This window comes from Neltuma alba, unplaced genomic scaffold (assembly GCF_004799145.2).
Source record: "Neltuma alba isolate B1F8T4 unplaced genomic scaffold, ASM479914v2 tig00004088_pilon, whole genome shotgun sequence".
In the NCBI taxonomy this organism is placed as follows: domain Eukaryota; kingdom Viridiplantae; phylum Streptophyta; class Magnoliopsida; order Fabales; family Fabaceae; genus Neltuma; species Neltuma alba.
This window is the reverse complement of record NW_021633561.1, coordinates 1-21,806: the sequence shown is the minus strand read 5'-3', so window position 1 is coordinate 21,806 and position 21,806 is coordinate 1. Positions and strand designations below refer to the sequence as shown.

Here is a 21,806-nt window from a genome sequence, read left to right as displayed (position 1 = left end):
GGTATGTTGATTGGATGATGGGATTCAGGATGTAAGAGCAAGCATTAATGCGATCATTTTATAAATTGCAACTGATTAATAACCAGTATTAAAAAAAATTACGTTGAACAATCTTGTTTGGGGTCAATAACACCCGTAGTTGACCGGACAGGATCAGTTGGCTCAAATTTGCGGGCGCTATTAGATACATTTACTTTAATAAGTAACAAGGAAATTTACATTTGGTATTTTTTTTAATCTGAAATTCACAATTGATATGTAAAAGACATTGAATATAATGTCCACGTCTTTTCTTTTTAAGACATTCCTTTAAAGTGCTTTCTCTCTCGTTAATATATTTTTTCAGATATGCATACTGCTGTTCAGTTTTGCAAGCCTTTTAGAGTTTGACCTCCTCATAATAAAGCTAACTGTATTGGAGAATTTTTTTTAATCACATAATCAATAGCAATATTAATATGCATTAATTAAATTACCATTATTTATTTTTTTCTTTTAAAAGAATGTTCCTGTAATGGGGCATAAATTTCCTCGGATGTAAATATAACTCTGATCTTATTACTTTTTTGATGAATATGTACCCTAAAAATTGGAAGTGGTTAAATATGAGAACAAAAGGTAGCTAAGTGTAAATTAAGGAATCATGGAGTTTAGTTTTGATGAAACGATGAGTCAAAAGAAGCTGTACGTTGGCTAGGAATAGAATACAGGAAATTAATAGTATTTGGTGGCTGACGGGAGAGACTTTGTCATGGATTGAATTCAACCCATAATTTATTATTTACAAGTTTGACTGATTACGCACATATATGATTAAAATAAACAAGAGCAGTTTTAATTTTTTGTAGTGGTCCCGTGTTTCTCGTTGCTCCTGAATCCTCGTATAAATAGAAGTCCATCATTTTGCCAAGTACAGTCATATGTTGTGATCAATACCAAAGTGTTACAACTTTTTGACACGGTACAATATATATATATATATATATATCTCAGGCTATATATTATTGCCTTCATACCATTTATTTGGAAAGTGTCCCTTCACAAACCCAAAACGTACTCATTCCTTTTAATTTTCATGGGTCGAAATAACCGCCGCAGCCCTTTTCCCACTCACCAGATCACCCGCATTCAACTCAACATCTTTGTCATCGTATGTACCTCGATCGGGGCATATGCGTAGATTGCATTTACAGAGAAATTCTTAGGTATCCTGGGAGTACCACGTCACTTGAACACTCTTCAATAAAAACGCGCCAACTCAATCAATTGTAGGCCCACTTATCAGCTTATGTTACTCTTTTTCAATGGAAAATATTTCACGAAAATATTTCACAATTTTTCGGTAACACTTTTCTCAAATTTTCCCTCTCTTCTCCCACTTTTCCTACCTTCTTTCGTGACTCTCTTTTCTCCTTCTTTTTCATCTTCTTTCTTATTATTCTTCACCGGTTTCTCTCTCCCCGTTCTTCTTTTCGCCAACTTTTTTTCTGGAGACGAAAAATTGCATTATAGCACACTAAGGTCCTGAGCATAACGAAGTACAAGTGAGACATAGCATTTTTGCTGAAAAATAAAGAGCTCAGGCCAAGTGTATGTACAGCATTTGTTCAAAATTTTTAAAACCCCTCTGGCGCCATTTTGCTGTTGCTAAGTTTGTTGAAGAATGAAGAATGGAAGATGAAGGAAGAAGCTGAAGCGGGGGCGAGCAAAAATAGCTCTCATAATCTCAAGATTCATGGAGTGCTCATGGATAAGATGCTGTCCGGGATGGCACCCCTCAAATGGCTTGAGCACCAGCTAACCTTGGCTGACATAATGCTGGCGGCGGTGTAGGGCATTATGGCGGTGGAGATGTGGTGAAAGTGGGAGACGCTGAGTAAGAGGGCTTTTCAGGCAAAAAGAAGAAGAAGAAGAAGAAGAAGAAGAAGAAGAAGGGTCAAATGGGCTGTTACGACAGGAATACTGGAAGGAGGAGAGAGAAGCTAACGAAGGATGATGAGAAAGATGATGGAAAGACGGGGAGGAAAAGTGCAAAAGAGGGAGAAATTTGAGAGAGGTGTAATGAAAAAGAGGGGAGAGAAAACAGTTGTGGTAGAATTTTTTGTGCAATATTTTCCGTTGAAAAACATCCACAGAAGCTGACAAGTGGGCCTGCTATTGATTGGATTGGTGCGTTTTTATCAGAGAGTATTCAAGTGACGTATTACTTCCAGAATACCTAAGAATTTCTCTGAATTCACAGTAATTTTTTTTAGGCACGTATTCCTCCGGTCCTTAATATAGGACCCAATTCTTAAATTGATTTTGGTCCTAAATATAAGATCCATTTCTCATATTTATCAATTTTCTCTAAATTATCCCTATGAATACTCCCTCAACCATAATCAAGTAGAAGAGGGAGATAAGGTATTAAGAAAGATGATTATGGTATTTTAGGAAAAATGTGTCATTTTTCTTATAATTAACTAACTTACCTAACTTTCTTAATCTAATCAAACTAGTTAAATGGGTCTTACATTAAGGACCGGAGGAGTATTATCTTTCGTTAGAAATAATTTTATTTAAGGTATTATTGGATATTAAATATGAAAAAAATTTTGAGTAAAAATTTAAACCATGAATCATACATTCAGTTAGCTTGATTTGCTTTAAATCAAAAGGTTTAACCGCTTGAGGACTGAGTACTCCGCACGCGACATAATTCATGGCCGACAATTGATACCTCGCGACCACGAGTTCCATGCATTCGTTGCCTTTTTTCATCTTTCAATTTATTAATTTATTTTTTGTTTTTTTTTTTTTTTTTTAACCCGCACGTCGTTATATATTCATGTCACTTTATATCTCTTCCATAAAAAATAGTGGATTTTCTAAATATGAAAGCCATTAAAATGAAATTGTGGCAGACAAAGTGGAAGGTTGTTAAGTGAGAACTTGGATGCTATCCACACTCCATAAATTAATACGTGGACCTAATATAACTTCACAACAATCTTGGATGCTATCCACACTCCATAAATATTCACTCATTATGATCTTCATTATCGGTAAGTTTTTTCATAATTTTTTAATATGAAATCCACTGTCCAAAATATTTTTAGAACAACCAGCTGACTTTTATTGAGGACACTTTTAAAACTTCAAAAATTAACTTAATTTATTAATTTATGTAAATTAATTAATAGTGTACTCATTTTAGAGTTCTTGATTTTATTTTAAAATAATCATTTTAAAATTTTAATAAATATTAATTAGTCTTGTAGTCATCAAGATTAATTATTAATAACCGAAAATTCTATTGAAAAATCTATTAAAAATAATATACTCCAGGCAATAATTTATATATGCAATATAGTTAGTTCTACATAAATAACAGTTATTTCAAGAGTGATGGAGTCCTTATTAATTAATATTTGTATACTGTTTTTTTGTTTGGCCACATACAAATTCTATACTTTTTTTTTTGGTCAATTAATTATACACTGTTTAACTACACTATAGATGCACGTTTTATTGTTGTGATTATTTGTGAATGTAAGAAACCCGAATTGTTAGGCAAGGTAATTGTTGGCCGTCAATCAAACCAATGAGGGGCGGGATGTTGATTAATGGGTTAATGACTTTCTATTAATAGTGGGAAATGACCCTAAATCCACTTTGATTGCCCGCGAGATAATAATATATGATTCGAAAGCGATGTTCGTTTGAAAGTGTCCAAGGCGCAAATTAAGAACGACGACTGGTGTGTAAAGTGTAACAAACCCACATGTCCATGACTATATATGCATGGTTATTCTTATCCACTCTCCCTTTCTTCAACTGGTCAATCAACTAATCAGTGTCTCGACAAAAACGGGAAAAAGAACGGAAATCTGCGGCTACTTCGTGTTCATCCTAATTAAGCAATATCCCCCCTAAAAATTATTTTTGCACATCATAGCGGTTATTATTAAACATATATTTTTATTTTTTTCTATACAAACAAAATTCAAACCTGTCCTTCTCATTGTAATAACACGGTTGTTTTCCACCTGTTTGATTTTGCGTATCTAAGATATTCAGAAGCTGTTCATGATTCAAAATCTTTTATGCAGTGCACCATGGTAATTTATTATGGTAACTACAACCTATCTGGAAAATAATTAAAACCCCTAATAGGTTCTTTGCAAGAAACGAAACTGGGAAAACGGAATATGAGAGAGAGGCCATAAAGATATATGAATACAAGTTAACTTTCTCTGGAAAACACCCCAAATAATTGAAAATACAAATTAAAATTTCCTGATTTTCTTAAAAAATTATTATTTTATCGTTAATGACATGAAATTACAAGCACAAAAAAATCTTAACCGTGTTTACTAAAACATTAAAAACGTAAATATCTGTTATGAACAGTATTTAAATATTTTATATAAATCAAAATTACTTAAAAAATATAACATTTTTATGCAGTGTTTTAAATTTGTTAACAGATAAGAATAAAAGTAAATGCTTTAATATGTATATTTTTACTTGAAAGATGCATATATATTGGGATTTTTCTTATGTGATCTAGTATCAAACATATTTGCATATAAGAAAGTTACGGTCACATTTTTTTTTTTGACACACGAAAAACATTACGCCGCAATAAAACAATACCGCATAGTAATATGACGTTGGCGCAAAAGAGGTCAGCGCAAAAGAAGAGTTGGGCGAGAAAGTGAAGCGTGTGAACATTGAAGACAGAAATACAGTGAATATGATAGTAGAAGAAGAGGGGGCCGGAAAAGCTTCCGGAATGACAATGGGTCCACGTCGAACAATAAGCGCAGCAGTCAAAACCCACGTTTAAAGAACCCACCCCGCCACCGGGTTCGCAAACCGGCTTCTACACAGAGAAAGTCAAAGGAATTACCCCAACCCGCTCTCACAAATTTCATCCACGTCAGCTTATTTTGTTTCCTCATTTTGATTCACCTATCCCCCTAACCTCACACGATGATGACTAGGTCCTTCCGCCCCTGTGTTAGAAAATGAGCTGAGAAGAGAGCCACACACCCGAAGTAACGAGGGGGGGATTATTCAGGGTTGCTTAATAATGTAATGTATTTTACCCCATATTTCTATTAGGTGAAATGTGTATGATAAAAAAAATACCTCATATTTCTCTATAATAAACGAGTGATTATAATCTATATTCGAAATATATGCCAATCATTTATAATATATGAACTAAATAAAATATTTTGAGTAAGATTCATTTTAAACACATTTTAATTTTCTATGTAGTTAAAACTAATTTAAGTGACATTAAATTTAATATTATTTAATTCAGTTAGCCATCAAGAACAAGAATGGATCCAAATCCAACTGTTTGAAAAGTCATTCAATTATATTCTTTCCTCCTCTTTCCCCCCTGCGGAGGCTTTTTGTTTTTTCTGCGTTTATTCACTTTCACGCTGGCCAGACACGGCTTCCCCTACATATATTCCCCTTCCCTATTCCCCCAACTGCCAACGAACTCCAACGTAACCATTCCAATTTTCAACTCTGTGCCCTCCTTCCTCAATCTTTCAACTTCTCTTCTTCTGCACCGTTTGAATTTCTCTCATCAAAATCCATTCTTTCTCGGCTTCTTGATCGATCATATGGATCACGAGATTGATGTCCCTCCCTTCTTTATCTGCCCCGTTTCATTGGAAATCATGAAGGATCCGGTGACCGTGTCCACCGGTATTACCTACGACCGCGAGAGTATTGAGAAATGGCTGTTCTCAGGGAAGAGCATGACCTGCCCAGTCACCAAACAACCCCTATCGGACGACACCGATCTCACCCCCAACCATACCCTTCGCCGATTGATTCAGGCCTGGTGTACCATGAACGCTTCTCACGGCATCGAAAGGATCCCCACGCCCAAGCCCCCAGTCACCAAGACCCAGATTTCCAAGCTCATCAGAGACGCTTCCCGATCACCTCACTCCCTGACTCGATGTCTCCGAGAACTCAAATCTATTGCTTCCGACAGCGAAACAAACAGACGCTGCATGGAAGCTTCGGGTGCTGTTGAGTTCTTAGCATCCATTATATCCACAGCCTCACCGCAGGTGGAGCCTAACCAAGACGAGGCCCTAAGTATCCTCCACAGCCTCCACGTCTCGGAAGCTAGCTTAAAATCTCTCATAACCTTCAGAAATGGAGGGCTAATAGATTCCTTAACCACAGTCATGCAGAAAGGAGTCTACGAGTCACGAGCGTATGCAGTCCTTTTACTGAATTCAATGTTCCAAGTCGCTGATTCTTCACGCTTGTTCAACATAAGATATGAGCTATTCGTTGAATTAGTGCAGATTCTCAAAGATCAAATCTCCCAGCAGGCTACATACGCGACGCTGCAAACACTGATCCAGCTCTGCCCGTGGGGAAGAAACAGGCACAGAGCAGTAAAAGTAGGGTGTGTTTGGGAACTGATAGAACTGCTTCTGGATTGTGAGGAGAGGAAGGTGTGTGAGATGATGCTAGTGTTGTTGGATATGCTGTGTAGTTGTGCTGAGGGAAGAGCAGAGCTGTTGAGGCACGGGGCAGGGCTAGCCGTCGTGTCGAAGAAGATTCTGAGGGTTTCGACTATGGCGAACGAGAGGGCGGTGAGGATTCTGCTGTCTGTTTCCAAGTCCTCGGCGACTGCCAGTGTTGTGCAGGAAATGATACAAGTGGGTGCGATGGGGAAGCTGTGTTTGGTGATGCAAATGGAGAGTGGGAGCAAGACGAAGGAGAAAGCTAGAGAGATTCTCAAACTCCATGCTCTCGCATGCAAGAACTCTGCATGCATGCCCAGCAGTTTGGGTTCATACTTAGCTTGAACGCCGAGCAGATTTGGCTTTCCGATCTCTTGATTTTACTATTTCAAGTCGCTCTTTTTGGTTTTGTCGTATTGTTTGTACAGGAACACAAAGTTGTTTGGACAGGAACGTATTATGAACATCCATTGGCATCAAGTATGGCCCATTAAGGAAAGGTTCGGTGTCAAATTGGGTTTCTCCGCACAGTTTCTGATAATGCGACAATAAGGGGAGGCTAATTAGGTGTCAAATGTGGCACATATATAAATGGGCTATTTCCATGGGGGGATCCATTTCGTTTTCTTCAGTCTTATTCTTCTTTTCCTGTTTATGTACCCCCGTGTTTGTAAATAATGGACAACACTTGTAATTGAGCCACTTTATAATTTTTCAAAAATACAGGATAGTATAACCAAGTGGGTGTACATACGTATATAATTATTAGGACCAAGATCAAACAACACGATTAAAGAACAGTTTAATGAGGTAAATTCTAAAATGATTAAGAAGAATCAGGCGTTAACTTTAAGAACAATTATATGATTGAAATTATAATTAATTGTGAAGCGCGAATACGGGAAAATTCTGGAATGTATGATATGGGCACAATAGCATTTCTATGAACGCAGTTGAGAATTTAGTGAAAATATATATCAGCACGCAAGATTAAAAGCTTTGACCATTTCAACATCCGGTTATGCATATGCAAGAACCGTTTTACAAATTCCATTACTTTGGAGCTTCACGTTCACCCATGCCCAATTGATGATTACATTGCGATGATTTGTTTAGTTTTCACAGCCAATAATAATTGACACAGAATGCGCCTCCAGTGAAAAAATTAATATGACATGTTCTCTTAATTAAGAAGCAAAATAAGTGTTATGCGTTTTTAATTTGTTGGTCAAGAAATATATATGCATGTGAATAGAACTCCAGGCATATACAAGGAAGACGCAATTTAAACTCAGAGACGTGGCTGTTTGCTTAAAAATATTGTAAAGCGGAAAAGCAACTTGTAAAGAAGCTTTATGGTGCGCGTATGTTTGACCTGAAAATGCATAATAAATGAAAGAAGTCTGATAAGAATGGCATAGGAAGAAGCTAAGGCTGAATAATGAGGAAGCCGTGCGGGTCCTTTAATATTATCGATGACAAATATTCTTATCGCTCAAATTGCTCATATATATATATATAGACACACACACACACACATAGACAACACATCCACATGGTTGGTGCAAAGCTAGTTAAGCCACAGCTTGCACTTCAATCACACCCCCTTCTATATGGCGCATCAACAGCGTCATATGTGAGCATTCTTATGGGATAACTGCATACTATTCATACAAGCAGCTGGGTTCCATTATACGTACACATGTTAGAAGGGAACAAATTTAAGTCAAGTTACTTATATCTATTCGGTCTAATTTGTAGATAAATTTATAATTGTCCATAAATATTTCAGCAATCAGCAGTAGCAAGATAATAAGTATCTGTGTTTCATGAGTGAATTTATAAGTGTACATACTTATTTTAATAATTAATAATAGTAAAATAATAAGTGTCCATATAAAAATTTACAAATCTTCATTTATATTACCAGAGCCGATACAAAAAGTTTACAAGTATTTATAGGTGAATTTACTAGTACGCAGATACATTTTAACAACTAACAATAATAAAATAATAAGTGTGAGTGAAGAACTTAATCTAAGTTTTATTCGATAAAAAATTTCTCAAGACAACTGTATCTATGCTGAGTCATATAAAATATTAATTATCCCCGTTTGATTTATATCAATATTATTTTGGGCTCTTCGATCTTCAGCTAATATTAAAAAAATGATTGCGATTATTTAAAAAAAAAATACAACTTTATCTTCAAGCAACTGGCCAGCCAAATGAATATATGCGTGGGTGTGTGTGTGTTTAATATTCCATATACTACATTATATATATAAAAAATGGACATTTGTTGACTCGAAGTGGATAGTACGTGGGAGGATAGTTTCTTGGATCATGTGCGTTCTGGGATCATGTGCTGCACATAGTTTGAAGTTTGTGATTTCTCTCTTTTCCAAGTCTATACTTTCAAACTTTGAATTGTTTCCTCGTCAACCAAAAAATTAAAAAGAAAAAAAAATTAATTGGTCGTTTCTGGTGAGCTTTGGTCTTTGTACGAGGCCAACTCGCTATTATATGGAGCTCATAAATTTGGCAGGTGTTAACATCATCGATTTGGCAATTACCACAGCTTACATCGAATTAGAGAAGAGAACGAGAAACGAGCTCGAGAATTGGCTACTGATTACATGTAAATGACAAAAACCTTAATACATAAATTTGATCTGAATTATTAACCAGCAGCAACCAGATTATGACGATCGTATTAATTATTTCACAGGGGTGACATTTGAGATTTCCTGGGACACAAGTTGTAAACGATCCGAATACTTGTCAAATTAGGGTTTCGCTAACGCTAAAGCTTAAACGCAACCTTCAAACCTAACCGTACGTGGACTCTAAACTCATGGCACTCCATTATTTAATACTCCTCTTGTACTTAATATATAATCTAATTATTGAGTTAATCTTGATTCTAAATATAAGACTTATTTATCATATTTATCAATTTTTTCTAAATTATCTCTATTATTGATACTCCATAATAAAATAGGAGAAGAAGGGAAGGTATTAAGAAGATAATTTTAGTGTTTTAGGAAAAACATCATATTTTGCATAATTAACTAACTTACTTAATTTTTTTAATCTAATCAGATTTTACATTAAGGAGAGGAGGAGGAGTATTTCATTTTTGGGTAAAATATTTATGCCATTTATTTATTTACGTGTTTGTGTATATCTATTATCCGATGCGTATATCTATATATCGTTGCTTTCTAGATCATCAAATAATGTTTCCGATCGAGGGGCCACGGAGGCATATCGATTTCGAGCTCACTCAAAATCTGCAGACTTGACACCATGAATATTATGCATCAAAAGAACTTCAACCAGCGCACATGAAGAAATGCTTGCCCCCAGAATCATCATGAAAGACCAGAATGGATAAAACGAAACTGATGTCTATAAATGAAGAAACTAAACGTGTTCAAGAGCTCGTAGAGTTTATCAGAGCAGGGGTGCTTTAGATATATATATAACTAACCCCGGGAGTATGTCTGTTTACATGTTGGAATTATGATGCATTAATCATATACATATATAACTATATGGAAAGCAAAACAAGGGCGACAATGAATATAATCATATTGTGTCATGGCCTGGATAAATCGAAGTGGCCCCAATTATCCAATAAGAAGTCGGCATCATGAGCATCAGCACCAAAAAGAGGGAGCTGCGAGGAGTGCAAGCCAGAACCGGACCACATCATATCATGCAAATCCGCCTCTTCACCTGGCAATGGCGGCAACTCAAAATTCATAGCATCGTGACTACTGTTGCTACTACAACGCTGATCAATTCCATGATCTTCCAGATATTTCGGCATAGAGTTGAACCCATACAGGTACATTTGGTTACCCTCACTCAATTGGGATTCTGTCAAACACCCACTCACACCAAGTTTATCATCTTCTGATGGCAGACCCAAAACTTCTGCGCTTGGTGCTGTTGAATCTGGCTTTTGATTGAGGAAATTCGCATAAACAAGTGCAAGATCAATATTTGGAGCATCAGACACACCTGAGGAGCTACATGAAGATGGATTTGCTGCGCGATTACAATTATCTCCATGAGGTGAAATCTCGGGAGGAAGAGAATCCCCGGATGGTTGTCTGAAGGAGGTCTTACTGCCACGTCTGTTCTTCCGGCAGCCACCGCCGACGGGGACATTGCGGAGTGATCCTCCTTTGGTCCAGTACCTTCTGCACCCCTTGCAGAAGTAACGAGGTTGAGTCAAGCTGTAGTTATTGTAATAGCAGAACTTGGTGTTGCAAGACCCACACCTGGGACAGTTCGGTGATATCTCTACATTAGGCTTCCACCCGCTACTCTCCATGATTACTTGCTCTACTTTCTGCCTGCATCTGCCTCCTCAATCAACAGCACTGAGAAACAATTCTATCTCAGGAAGAGGGGTTAAGAGGTGGACGAAGAGTTATATTGAGCGTCGGGTTGAAGTTAGTATAGAGATGCACATGACATGAGAGCCAATCTTGGAAATGTCTAGTGCTTCCAAGCCATAAGCACATGACGATGCATGAGGGTAAGTTGGCCAGATGCGTGTCACAGCTCTGAATACACGGTGTCGGTGTTTGGCGTACGTGGCATGATCGCATTGGCGGAGATGAGGGTGACTGGGGAAGCAAAGGCCTCGGTTTTACAATTTCATTTTGAGTTTCCTTTCAACAGCAGACAGCGCCTTGATACGAGAATGAAGCACATCCCCACAAACAAACTCGTCCCTCAATACTTGCACCTACATCGAAATTCTCCCCGCAGTTTACCACCTCTTACTCATTTCCATATTTACACAAACATTTTTACCGTAGATGCAAATTCTGTATATTATAACTGTTGAGTCGGAAAAAGTAAAATACCTTCGATATCTGATCCCTTCTTTCTTGAAACTTAAGAAAAATGAAATCTTTGCTCAGCACTTACGAGTACATTTTTCTCTTATATCGTAGCTACAATGATTGGTGGGGGCTGTGTTCCTTATCTGCAAAGGTGGAAGTCACTTTCCATTGGGTTTCACCTTCATTGGCTGCTAGGTTTAAGCCGTACTTTCCAGTCATTATATCATATTTGTGAAAATAAACGCAATTCAACCAATAAATCACAGTCTATCTCATATGTAGTTGGACGGTTCACGAGTTTGAAATATACTATTGGTGCCTCTGGTTTGTTTAACTCCCATTTTAATATGACATATCTGTGTTTAAAGATTTTGCAAAGAGAAACGATAACCCATTGAAAAGGATTCAGATTGAGGCATAAACGAATTAGACAAACGACAAGTTAGTTAACTCGTTCACAAGATAAGGACCCTAACTTTTGGAGCCGCACACATACACTTCACCTACTTCATGACTAACGCAAGCCGCATGACTGGAGAAGGTGTGCATTACGGCTAAGCTTACTTTGGCAAATCATTATTTCCATGAATTACACTTAGAGCTAGAGTAAATGGTTTACATATGAGATGCCGCAGAAATTACCGCTCTCAGGCAAATACGGGATAACATTCTCTGCTAAATGCCTTCACTGGGCAAGGAGTCCTGGATCAACTGTCTAATACAAAGACAATGAATTTGAGGAAGCCTCAGGCTGAGTTGCTAGTACCATGATCATCTCCTAGCAACAATAGTCTTCTCTTTGCAACCTTGGATCTGTAACACCATACCTCAAACGCTTCCGTCAGGTCCGGATACCGAACATAGTCATTTGCTAACCATTCGGTTAAAACCTCAGCTTGGTCCCCTGATGGCAATGCCAGAATGATAGAAACAAAAGTTGATTCAAGGGATTGCCACAGTTCACCATCGAATTTGAGCGCCAGGGCATTATCGCTATTCATAGTTACAGAATCAATCATGGGTTTAGTAATCCTCACAAAAGGAAGCCACACTTTCACAATCTCAAGGCGTTTGGCGGTTGGCAATATTACAGTTCCATAACCAATCGCCTCTAAGACCTTTGATGCCACCTCTATAGCTCGCAACTTTACCTCAATGATTTCGACTGCTAAAATCCCTAGCTCAAGCACCTTCACTATCTTTTCAGATGCATCAAACCAACTCTCAACAAATTCCCTCATTATTTCCAACTTATTTAATATCTGACAAGCCCATGATAAATCGGTCAAATAGGATTGGAACAACTGGATATTCCTTGCCTCAGAAAGTGACTCTGTGGAATCACATAACAAAATTGCCAATGAGTTGTTAAACCTGGCAAAAAGTTTATTTACACATTCTTTCACTTCATATTTTATGTTATCGTCAGCTGTCAATAGAGGGGCATCATCATCTTCAGTTAGCATGTATTCGAGTTGCTCCTGAGCTGAAGATTTGAGATCATTCAATGATGGTGGAGGAGATGATGTAGCAAAGCGAATGGCCGAGACAAAAATGCATATAATTGCTGACTGGTTGACTGGTTGAAGTCTAGCTAGGATAGGCTCAGCCTGTAATCCCAGTCGAGGAACGATTTTTAAAATCTCATCCTCTTCAGACTCTTCCCATGCAACTGCTTCTATGTAGTTGACACAAGCAGTAATGATTTCCGGGCATCCGAGCTCAACAGCCACCTGAAGAATGCCAAGGGCATTTCTAACACCATGCCACAAGTCATCAACAGAACCATCTATGACAACATAGAGAAGGCGTATAAGATTCACATGGTAATCAAAATCTGATTCCTGGCAGAAAACATCAACACAGCTGCGTGAGTCAATGATTTGACATGTTGGCCAGTTATCGGACAGCCTGTCAGCAAAATACTTGCACTTTTCTGTAAGAATTTTTGTGTGGCAGTAAAGCCAATCATCTCGACCATCCTGTGTGCGTAACCTCACAACTACATCACTGGTGGATCGATCACCTAGCTTGCAGGTAATCTTTACATCTCTAACCTGCAGGAAAGACAGTAATATTGTTGCAGAGAAGAAGACTTGGAAACCAGATACTCTAGACAGCAAAATTTGAGATGGAAGAGATACATTGCCAATGTGGTATTTTATCCTGGAAACATTCTAATTCAAGAATTACAGCAGTAAAACAGTACGAATCAATTGAAACCTGAAAAAGCAGAGCTTTCTTAAGATGGGCCACTGATGTTTGACAATACGGTAAATGCAGATAGGAAGAAGAAAGAACTTACAGAAGACTCCATTGGAGCTAATAACAATAGCAAATTCTTCACAAATCATAGCACCTGCAGCTGTGGTAAGAGTTTGGCCGTTATGTAAGTGCCACAAAAACAACTTAGTACGAGATCTATCAAATCTTTTAATTATTATAAGGGAAAACATGCTCAGTTAACCATCAATGTCAGATGTAGCAGAATCGGAAAAGATACCAGAATCTAGTTACTTAATCAAGCAAGAACGTCAAATTGAAACCCTTGAAAGAGGACAGACTAAACACTAATTTATAAGCCTCAATGTTAGCATGAGTTCCAAATTTTTCAATGTAACAATTGGGTTCCTTGCACATATAAGTACCTCCTCTACTAATCTAACCTCTTTCACATTTTCTGTCAGTAAAGTACACTATCTTTTATTGCCTATCCCGTTCAGATAATTATTCATAAATAACAAGATCAATCGACCTCGTTCATAAAATTTCTGCTTTACAATAAGCAGTCAAGCATACGAAATTCCTTGGTTTGTGACATTAGACATCGGAGATCTAAACAGCTGTAGAAAGGCTACGCTAACAGAGTGAGGAGCAAGTAAAATAAGCAAACAAATACTCACAGGAGTCATTTAATGGATGAAAACCGAATGAATTGCAATTGGCAACAGGTTCATCTTGCTTGCATTTCATGAACCCAGAATCAATTAAGGACCCAAGAATAGAAATTGACTGAAGTTTCCACGATTGGAGGGAATGATCGATTATTTAATCTTTTGGAGATTCTACTCAAACATATCAGATATGAGGTGAAAAAATTAAAGTGGTTTAAAATGGTACATGCAGCAGTATAAGAGGATGCCTAGAGATAAAGGAGGGGTTATAAAGGAAGAAGAAGTCAGATGGGGATAGAAGGGCCCACTTTTGAATCAAATCAAAGCAGGGGAGTGATCAGCAGAACATTATTCTGCAAAATGAAACGGCGACGGACCCAAATCGATAAAACAAAGGGAGCTCCGAGCATGCCTACCTTCTCATTATCTCGAAGCCGGGAACGTAGAGCCCCTTTTGCAAGTAGCCAAGTAGCTCCGACCAGCACCATCAACGACCCCAACAACAACGAGGGTAAAGCTGTCCCTGCGTCGGGTGGATTTGCTTTATCGTTGTTTATTTCTGTTGCTGTCAATCATTGTCTCTCTGGCTCCTCAAGATCAGTCGTTAAGGTCCAATGTCTATTGCAGCATTAACCCAAAGTCGAAATGCTGATGTCTGTTTGGTTCATGGGCTTATCCGGCCCGACCCACTCAGTCCACTCCTTTTTGGGCCACCCATTCAGTCATTTCACCCCCATCAAATCTTTTTTGGGACAGAACACCCCCATCAAATCTGAACCATGCAATAAAAGAAGATTGAGTTTGGATAAATCAGGCCACCGCTGCGTAAGCAAGGACCCAAGTCAGACATTAGACTAAACAACCTGACCAGTTCTAAGGAGATCATTTTTAAGGGAAAGCCAATAACATCAATATTACCAACCGTACTATAGATTAATAATTGTTTAAATAGTGAATTTTCATCCTTACCCTCCTCTTTGATCTTCTCTCTTTTATTGAACTTCTAGATGTAGTGACATGCACTTTTTAAGAATAATTAACATGTAACAGGCAAGATACATGCTTTCTTCTAAAATGATTTCTCTTATAAGAAAAACCATTTTGAAGATACATGCTTTCTCTCCGATTTTAATTTCATCCATCCTTTCGCCTTTTTTATCCTCTTCATCAATTCTAGCTAACTGTTTTCTTTCTTTTTATCAAGTCTGTTGACACTGTTAGGCTAACATTCACATACTTAAAATTTATAACTACTTGAAAAAAACATTTATCACTCACTTTTCAACAAAATTTTTCAAAACCCACCGTCAAACTAGTCTCTGAGACCCAAGCATCATCTTTTCTTTTGTTTACTTCCATTAATATCCCTTGGGATTTACGAAAAAAATTTTGGAACGTCAATGATCCACGAATTGATATTTAACCATATAAAAACCAAAAATACTATCATCTTCCTAGCAACAAAACTATCAAATTTTCCAGGACCAACCGTGGTGGCTCAACAGAGCGGGGCTACCGCTCCCTGATTCTTTTATATGTTCTCTTTTTTTTTTTTGGCGGGGGGTGGTTGCTGCTCTATGCTAAAAAAGGAGGAATGAAATAGTTATGTACAATACATATACATGTAAAGGTACAAATGGCTGCTAAACCACGCGCATCTCGCATCATGTGACTGGGTGCATTTGTAAGGATGAATAATGCAAGAACTCGCCGGTTCCATTCAGACATCATGCTGCCTCAACCTACAGCTGCCCCAACCTCTCCTGTATAAAGACAACAAACAAATTCAGTCTAACTGCATCACAAGGAATTATCGCCCAAATACTTTCATAACATCCACCACGTTTTAAATCGGGTCTCAGCTAGTTAGAAGCGTGCTTGAAAGTGATAGTTGCGTTGCGGCAAGATAATTAAATAACGCAATGGAAACCCTACAGGAAACACATCAATGGCTAGCCAAAATCTGAATCGGCATGTCACCAAAAAAAAAAATCTGAATCGGCAGCAAAGTGAATAATTAAACCAACAGAGCTACCACTTTTAACAAAAACCATGATCTATTATCCCAAATATCTGAACACAGATACATAAGTTACGCACGCAAGAGTTAATGGCCGGCAGATTCTTACTCTTCTGAATCCGAACAAATGACTAGATTTGACCCTTATTCATTGGATGCATAAAAAGTAAAAACATTCCCCTTCCACTCTAATTAGCAGATACAAGAAATTATAACCAGAATGAGGAATAAATAAAAATAACCACCTGAAGCATCTGCATTAATTTTGGATGCTGCTCCAAAAGCTGGCAAAGTTTGTCTCGGTCTCTCAACAAAGACTGCCATGTCAGAAAGAGCAGTATAATGATGAAGACTAAAGACAGGACAATTTAATGTGATTATCATTTGCATAATAAAAATAGTGCATTAAAAAAAAAAAAAAAAACCTGGATTGCCTCTGGAGACTTGAAATACTCATGTAAAGACATCCCGGCATCCTGTTGCTCCAGCAATTGAGCATCCCCTGACTGCTGAAGATGTTCCGCTTGCCTCTGCTGTTGAGCTTGTGAGAACTCTTGTGGTTGGGTCTGGTAATAGGTCTGCATTGAAGAGGCCTGCGGCTGCTGCAGCATCTGCATTGGATTCACTTGCACCCCACTTTGAACACTCATACCAGGATCCAATTGTAGTAAAGCTTGAGCAGGTGGCCTAAGGTGCTGTGGAGGTTGTGGAGGGCGTGGGAGCTGGGGAGGCTGCAGGGGCTGCAACTGAGTAACAGAAGGCATTGACTGAAAGGAAGCTGGAGGAATGGAGACGCCCTGCATATTGCTTGGCTGGATTTCACTGTGTTGCTGATTTGGGGTACTGCCATAGACAGTCAACGGCATGGAAGATGGCCTACTGAACCCCAAGGAAGGCATTAATGGGTTCAGAGGGTAAGAAGACAATCTGACCCCTGATGCAGAATGACTCCCTAACCAGGCATCATTTGATGGTGCAACGGAGGCCTGGGGAACTTCAGCTGTCCCAATGCTTGTCTGACCATATACAGAAGGTTGTGTAGCAGACGCTTTACCAGTTGGCAAATTATATGGACTAGATGCAAAAGGAGGTGGTGTAGGAGGAAGTGGGGGAGGAGGCCTACTAGGTCCACCAGGAGAAGATACAGAAGTCCTGGCATACTTTGAATCTGACAAGGGAAGGGAAGATCCTGATGTCATCGCAGATGAACCACTGATAAAAGGAGATAAATATTCTGTCTGACCCTGCAAAAATAGAAGCAATATGAATGTAGTAGGTGCTGAACAAGGAGAAAGAAATAATGGGAAGCAAAAAAGATTCTTATAACAAAAGCAGAAGCAGAGAAGAAAAATATCTATATGAAGGAGGCAAAGATCCTAACCTGAAATGGCACCGGACGTTGTGTGTCTGCTGGAGAGTTAACAAATGGGGATGAATGGCCAGGAATAGAATCAGACGCATGTGATATTACAGGTAAGGCTGTTGGTGGAGGTGGCATCGGAGGCAAAGGAGGCTGGTTTGACAAATATCTCAGGTCATACAGTCCTTGAGAACCAGTAACAATTGTAACATTACTGCCATGCTGCGGGCTGTTCTTTAAATAGAAATTTTGGGAAGCCATCCTTGAATCAACTGGCAATTGCATTGATGATGTGGATAGATTATTATAAAGTGACGCTGGAAATCCTGAACTATTTGTCACCGCTGTGGAATCATATCCACTGGATGTCTTGGTAGGAAAAACATTCCTTGAGTCATCAGACTGCTCAACATACTTCCTGTCTGATGAGACACTCGATTCACGAGTTAAGGGCATGTCAGGACGTGATACTGACATCTTTGAGGAAAATTCACTTTGGGCATTCTCATCAACATTAGACCCCAGTGGAGTACCCATATGTGAAAACTGACTACTCTCAACAACATCACTTCCTGTCTCTGCAACAATTGAGTGGGGAGAACTTTGCTCCATGATAACTGGGGCAGGCTGCTGTAAATTATCATCTGGCTGAGGAAAGGGCAACTTATCATCAGGGTCAGACTCCTCACCGTCAAAAACTATATCTATTCCTTGAAGATCATCATCAAGATCGGTTTTTAATTGCTTCGATTTGTTTAACTTCTCACCATTTGTAGGATTCGCATGAGCATTTTTGAGATGTCCCACAGCCTCCCCCACTATTGTTACAGACGGATTCTGACGTTCCCTTTGTCTTGCCATAAATTCATCTACATGAATTGATGGAGGTCTACCCCCAGTAGATCCTGCTCGTGGCACTGTTATTACATTAGTGACACCTTCAACATTTCTCTCTCTCGCCACATAGTCATCCACATGCATAGATGGTGGTCTGCTGGTATTTGGCTTGCGCTGCCGGAAGGCATCCCGACGAGTAGGCCCAGAAGAAACAGTAGACTGTGTCACACCCCTTGAAAATGCATTTTGAACAGAAACTTCAGCCTGAGAACCTTCTCGAACACGCCTAGTGTTCCCATCCATTGAAGGCTGTTTCCTTTTGGCACTAACATTTGTCGGTGCCAATCTATCAGGTAATGTTTCTGGGCATTCCCAAAGAAATTTATCCCCAAGTCCACCAAGATTAAGATGATCATCAATCCTCTCGACACTGTTTTCAAGTGTCTGATGCGTCTTTGAAAAATCTAAAATATCAATTTGAGGCAAAATAACGTCATCCACCTTCCCTGAACCAACATGCCCTAGCAAGACTGAGGCCAATGATTCAACAGTTTTGGAAACCTTCAAATCAGGGATAAACAAGCAGAAGTTATAAAACAACCCACAGAAATACGACAAAGAGTGATGCAATAAAATTATACCTGAAACATATGTTTGTCAGAGGTATTCAAACGACTATCTGCTATAATTTTTGAACTGAACAAAGCAGTTAAATCTACCACGTAATTAATATTGTCTTCAGGATAGCCAGCTGATCTTGTCATATCATCAGAAAGCCCAAAAAGGTGCTTCAATATGACAACTCTGTCAGAATTTAAACTATCCAACAAACAAACTGTAAGTCCAATGTGCTCAACAATACCAAAGAAATAGCACTACAATACTTAATAAGATCCTCTAACCCATATCCTTTTTATTGTGAGAAACTAAGCAAATTAAAGATATAAAATGAAAAAAAGGTTCAAATTATATAACCAGTACGATCTGGAACCTCCAATGAAAAAACCTCATTTGAGAATGATAGGTTGATCAAATTTGTGAATGCAGAAGCCAATAATAAAACTAACCTGTCCCCATCCATGCAAAACCGCAGAGATCCCACTGACAAGGCATAGATAGCTTCAATTACAAAAGTTGATAAACCTTCTTGGGTATCAACTGATCTCAACAACTTAATCAAACAGCCAAGTAAAGGAGGGCATTTTCTCCATTCTACTTCACTATGATTGTAATAGTTGACATCGTTATCGTGGTCATGAGGTTCAAGTATAGCTCCAAAGGCAATTTGACCTTCACCACAAGAAGCTAATTCCCTGAAAGCTGTAAGGCAAGCAACTAACTCTTTTCCGACTGGGAGAACCTAGAAATAAAAAAATCCTTAATCCTTAATTATCAAAAAGGACGCAACTGATGTTCAGTGAACAGATATTCTAAGTTTGGTCCCAAGTTTCCTCAATGATAAGCCCCATTCATATGCATAAAAAAAGCATCTAGAGGCCAACAGTAACATTCAAGATAGATCTAACAGTATATATAGACAGATTCAGAAACTCACCTGACAAAATTTTAAGAGATGGCGTAAAATCCAGGCACACTCTTCAGCATTCAGTTTCTCCAAAGTTTCACTGACATACAATCAGAGTTCATTGCTCAGCTGTTAGGCCTCCCAAAAAAGATTATAATAGTAATAACAACAACAGTAACTAGGAAATACTAGCAACTCACAGATCCATCTTGGGGGAAGATTGAGGAGTTCCCGAGTGAAATATAAGCATAATAAACTTGAATACTGGTAGACACCAACTAGAGAAACTAAAGTTATACATTGCAGAATTTCTACCGTCTGGAGTTCGCTTTCTATCTACATCATTGTCACCAAAAAATCTCTCCATCACCTTTGTTAACATCTGAAAAGCATCCTCCCTCAACAATAGGCCCTGACATAAGGAAAATTGGCCATCATCGCAATATATAAACTTTGACTATTATTATTACTATGGTGATACTAAGTAACGGTGATTATCCTAAGGGACCACAATTGCACCTTGCCAAGTGGATGCTCCAATAAGCTGGCAAGAAAATCAAGGAGCCTGGAAACCTGAAAGTAAAGAGCAATCTATCATCATGGTGCCAAACTAGATAAATTACAAAATCCAACTTTTGAGCTTGAAAAGGACTTTCACCTTGTACACATCTGTATCTGACAGCGGAGATGATTCAGAAACATGATGACTAATTGATGACAATACTGGTTTTATAAGCCCAGACGCATAAACAGTATTTAAACAAGCAATACGGATTATGAGAACACGTAGCAGATCTTGAATGACCACTAATGCCTGCTCAGGAAATTAGAAAGACACAACATAACAAGAATTTAAGCCGCATCAACAAACCCATCTCCATTAGAACAAGGGGAAAAAGGTTCACTGTGTAAGCAGAAATTACATACAGAAATGGCATAATGCTGTATAATCTGGCCAATTTTATCAAGATGTGGTGCTAACTGGCAAAGCAGCTTCTCTGGGCGTCCAGATTCCAGATACCAGTTGGCATGCCTCTCCTTACGGGGCCCAAGTATGGTCCCAACAGCCAACATTCTGCGGACACTTAGCAAAGGCATTCCACTAGTCCAAAGCCATATATCTTCCGCAGGAAATAAATCACTCTTGCAAGAGAAAAGCAATAAGAGCATGAGAATTGATCAAGATATACACAGCCCAACTATCTTTCCATACACAGCTCAAATGGAAATTATAAATTTAGAGAATGGCATAAGCACTTAGAATTATTAATTGAAAAAAAAAAAAAAAGGCCATAACCCTCAAAGTTTTGCAGAGTCAATCAATTATGCATACCAAAAGATAAAGCAAGCTGCATGTTTCTTTTGGACCTAAAGCCAATATTGAAGTAGCCTGAACACTAGCAAGAAGGGTATTGAAAAGACCCGGACTCCAGCCATGTACAGGCCAAAAAGCAAGGGCTGACACAATGAGATGACAGACAGCTCCAAAACCAATAGCGTAATCAGGATATGGAGAGGATATGTCTGCTGCACATGCAGCCAGCTTGGGGCTGCAATCACCAGAATTTGATCAATTTAAAATGAGAGCACAATTCTTAAACTGAAAACAAACTAAAATGAAACCAAGAATATACCTTATCTCTCTGTGTAACCGTAGAAGGGCATTCACCAATTTTGTATTTCGGTGCTGCTCATTAGCTTCCTATTAATTGCAACAAAACAAAATCAATAATAGAATTCCTCAATGGCTTGGGTCGCACAATGGTCTGTAAAAATCAAGACTATCTTCAAACATATTCAGATAA

At 38.4% G+C, this 21,806-nt stretch overlaps 4 protein-coding genes across 6 annotated transcripts; 1 reads left to right on the top strand and 3 right to left on the bottom strand.

The window, feature by feature from the left end:
* Nucleotides 1–5,591: 5,591 nt before the first annotated feature.
* On the top strand, nt 5,592–7,093 carry LOC114743670 (E3 ubiquitin-protein ligase PUB23-like). The gene has a single exon (XM_028931886.1). It carries the CDS (start codon nt 5,631–5,633, stop codon nt 6,840–6,842), a length of 1,212 nt encoding a protein of 403 aa, XP_028787719.1. The 5' UTR covers nt 5,592–5,630; the 3' UTR covers nt 6,843–7,093.
* A 3,008-nt stretch (nt 7,094–10,101) lies between these two features.
* LOC114743674 (dof zinc finger protein DOF3.5-like) lies at nt 10,102–10,845 on the bottom strand. The gene has a single exon (XM_028931890.1). It carries the CDS (start codon nt 10,843–10,845, stop codon nt 10,102–10,104), a length of 744 nt encoding a protein of 247 aa, XP_028787723.1.
* A 1,068-nt stretch (nt 10,846–11,913) lies between these two features.
* Nucleotides 11,914–14,841, bottom strand: LOC114743675 (BTB/POZ domain-containing protein At3g05675-like). 3 transcript variants are annotated; one of them, XM_028931891.1, is made up of 3 exons: nt 14,676–14,841; nt 13,671–13,730; nt 11,914–13,422 (listed from the first exon to the last, which is right to left on the bottom strand). In XM_028931891.1, the coding sequence occupies exons 2-3, from the start codon at nt 13,680–13,682 to the stop codon at nt 12,112–12,114; spliced, it is 1,323 nt and encodes a 440-aa protein (XP_028787724.1). In that variant the 5' UTR covers nt 13,683–13,730; nt 14,676–14,841; the 3' UTR covers nt 11,914–12,111. The 3 variants fall into 3 exon arrangements, with proteins under 3 accessions (XP_028787724.1, XP_028787726.1, XP_028787725.1); XM_028931893.1 differs by having other exon boundaries at nt 13,671–13,724; XM_028931892.1 differs by lacking the exon at nt 14,676–14,841 and adding an exon at nt 14,269–14,654.
* Nucleotides 14,842–15,660: 819 nt separating this feature from the next.
* On the bottom strand, nt 15,661–21,749 carry LOC114743672 (protein virilizer homolog). Its single transcript, XM_028931888.1, has 13 exons — nt 21,636–21,749; nt 21,335–21,551; nt 20,929–21,144; nt 20,660–20,815; nt 20,521–20,574; nt 20,202–20,413; nt 20,032–20,101; nt 19,544–19,836; nt 19,118–19,295; nt 17,661–19,037; nt 16,705–17,523; nt 16,525–16,596; nt 15,661–16,022 (listed from the first exon to the last, which is right to left on the bottom strand). Exons 3-13 carry the CDS (start codon nt 21,097–21,099, stop codon nt 16,002–16,004), a joined length of 3,423 nt encoding a protein of 1,140 aa, XP_028787721.1. The 5' UTR covers nt 21,100–21,144; nt 21,335–21,551; nt 21,636–21,749; the 3' UTR covers nt 15,661–16,001.
* Nucleotides 21,750–21,806: the final 57 nt, after the last annotated feature.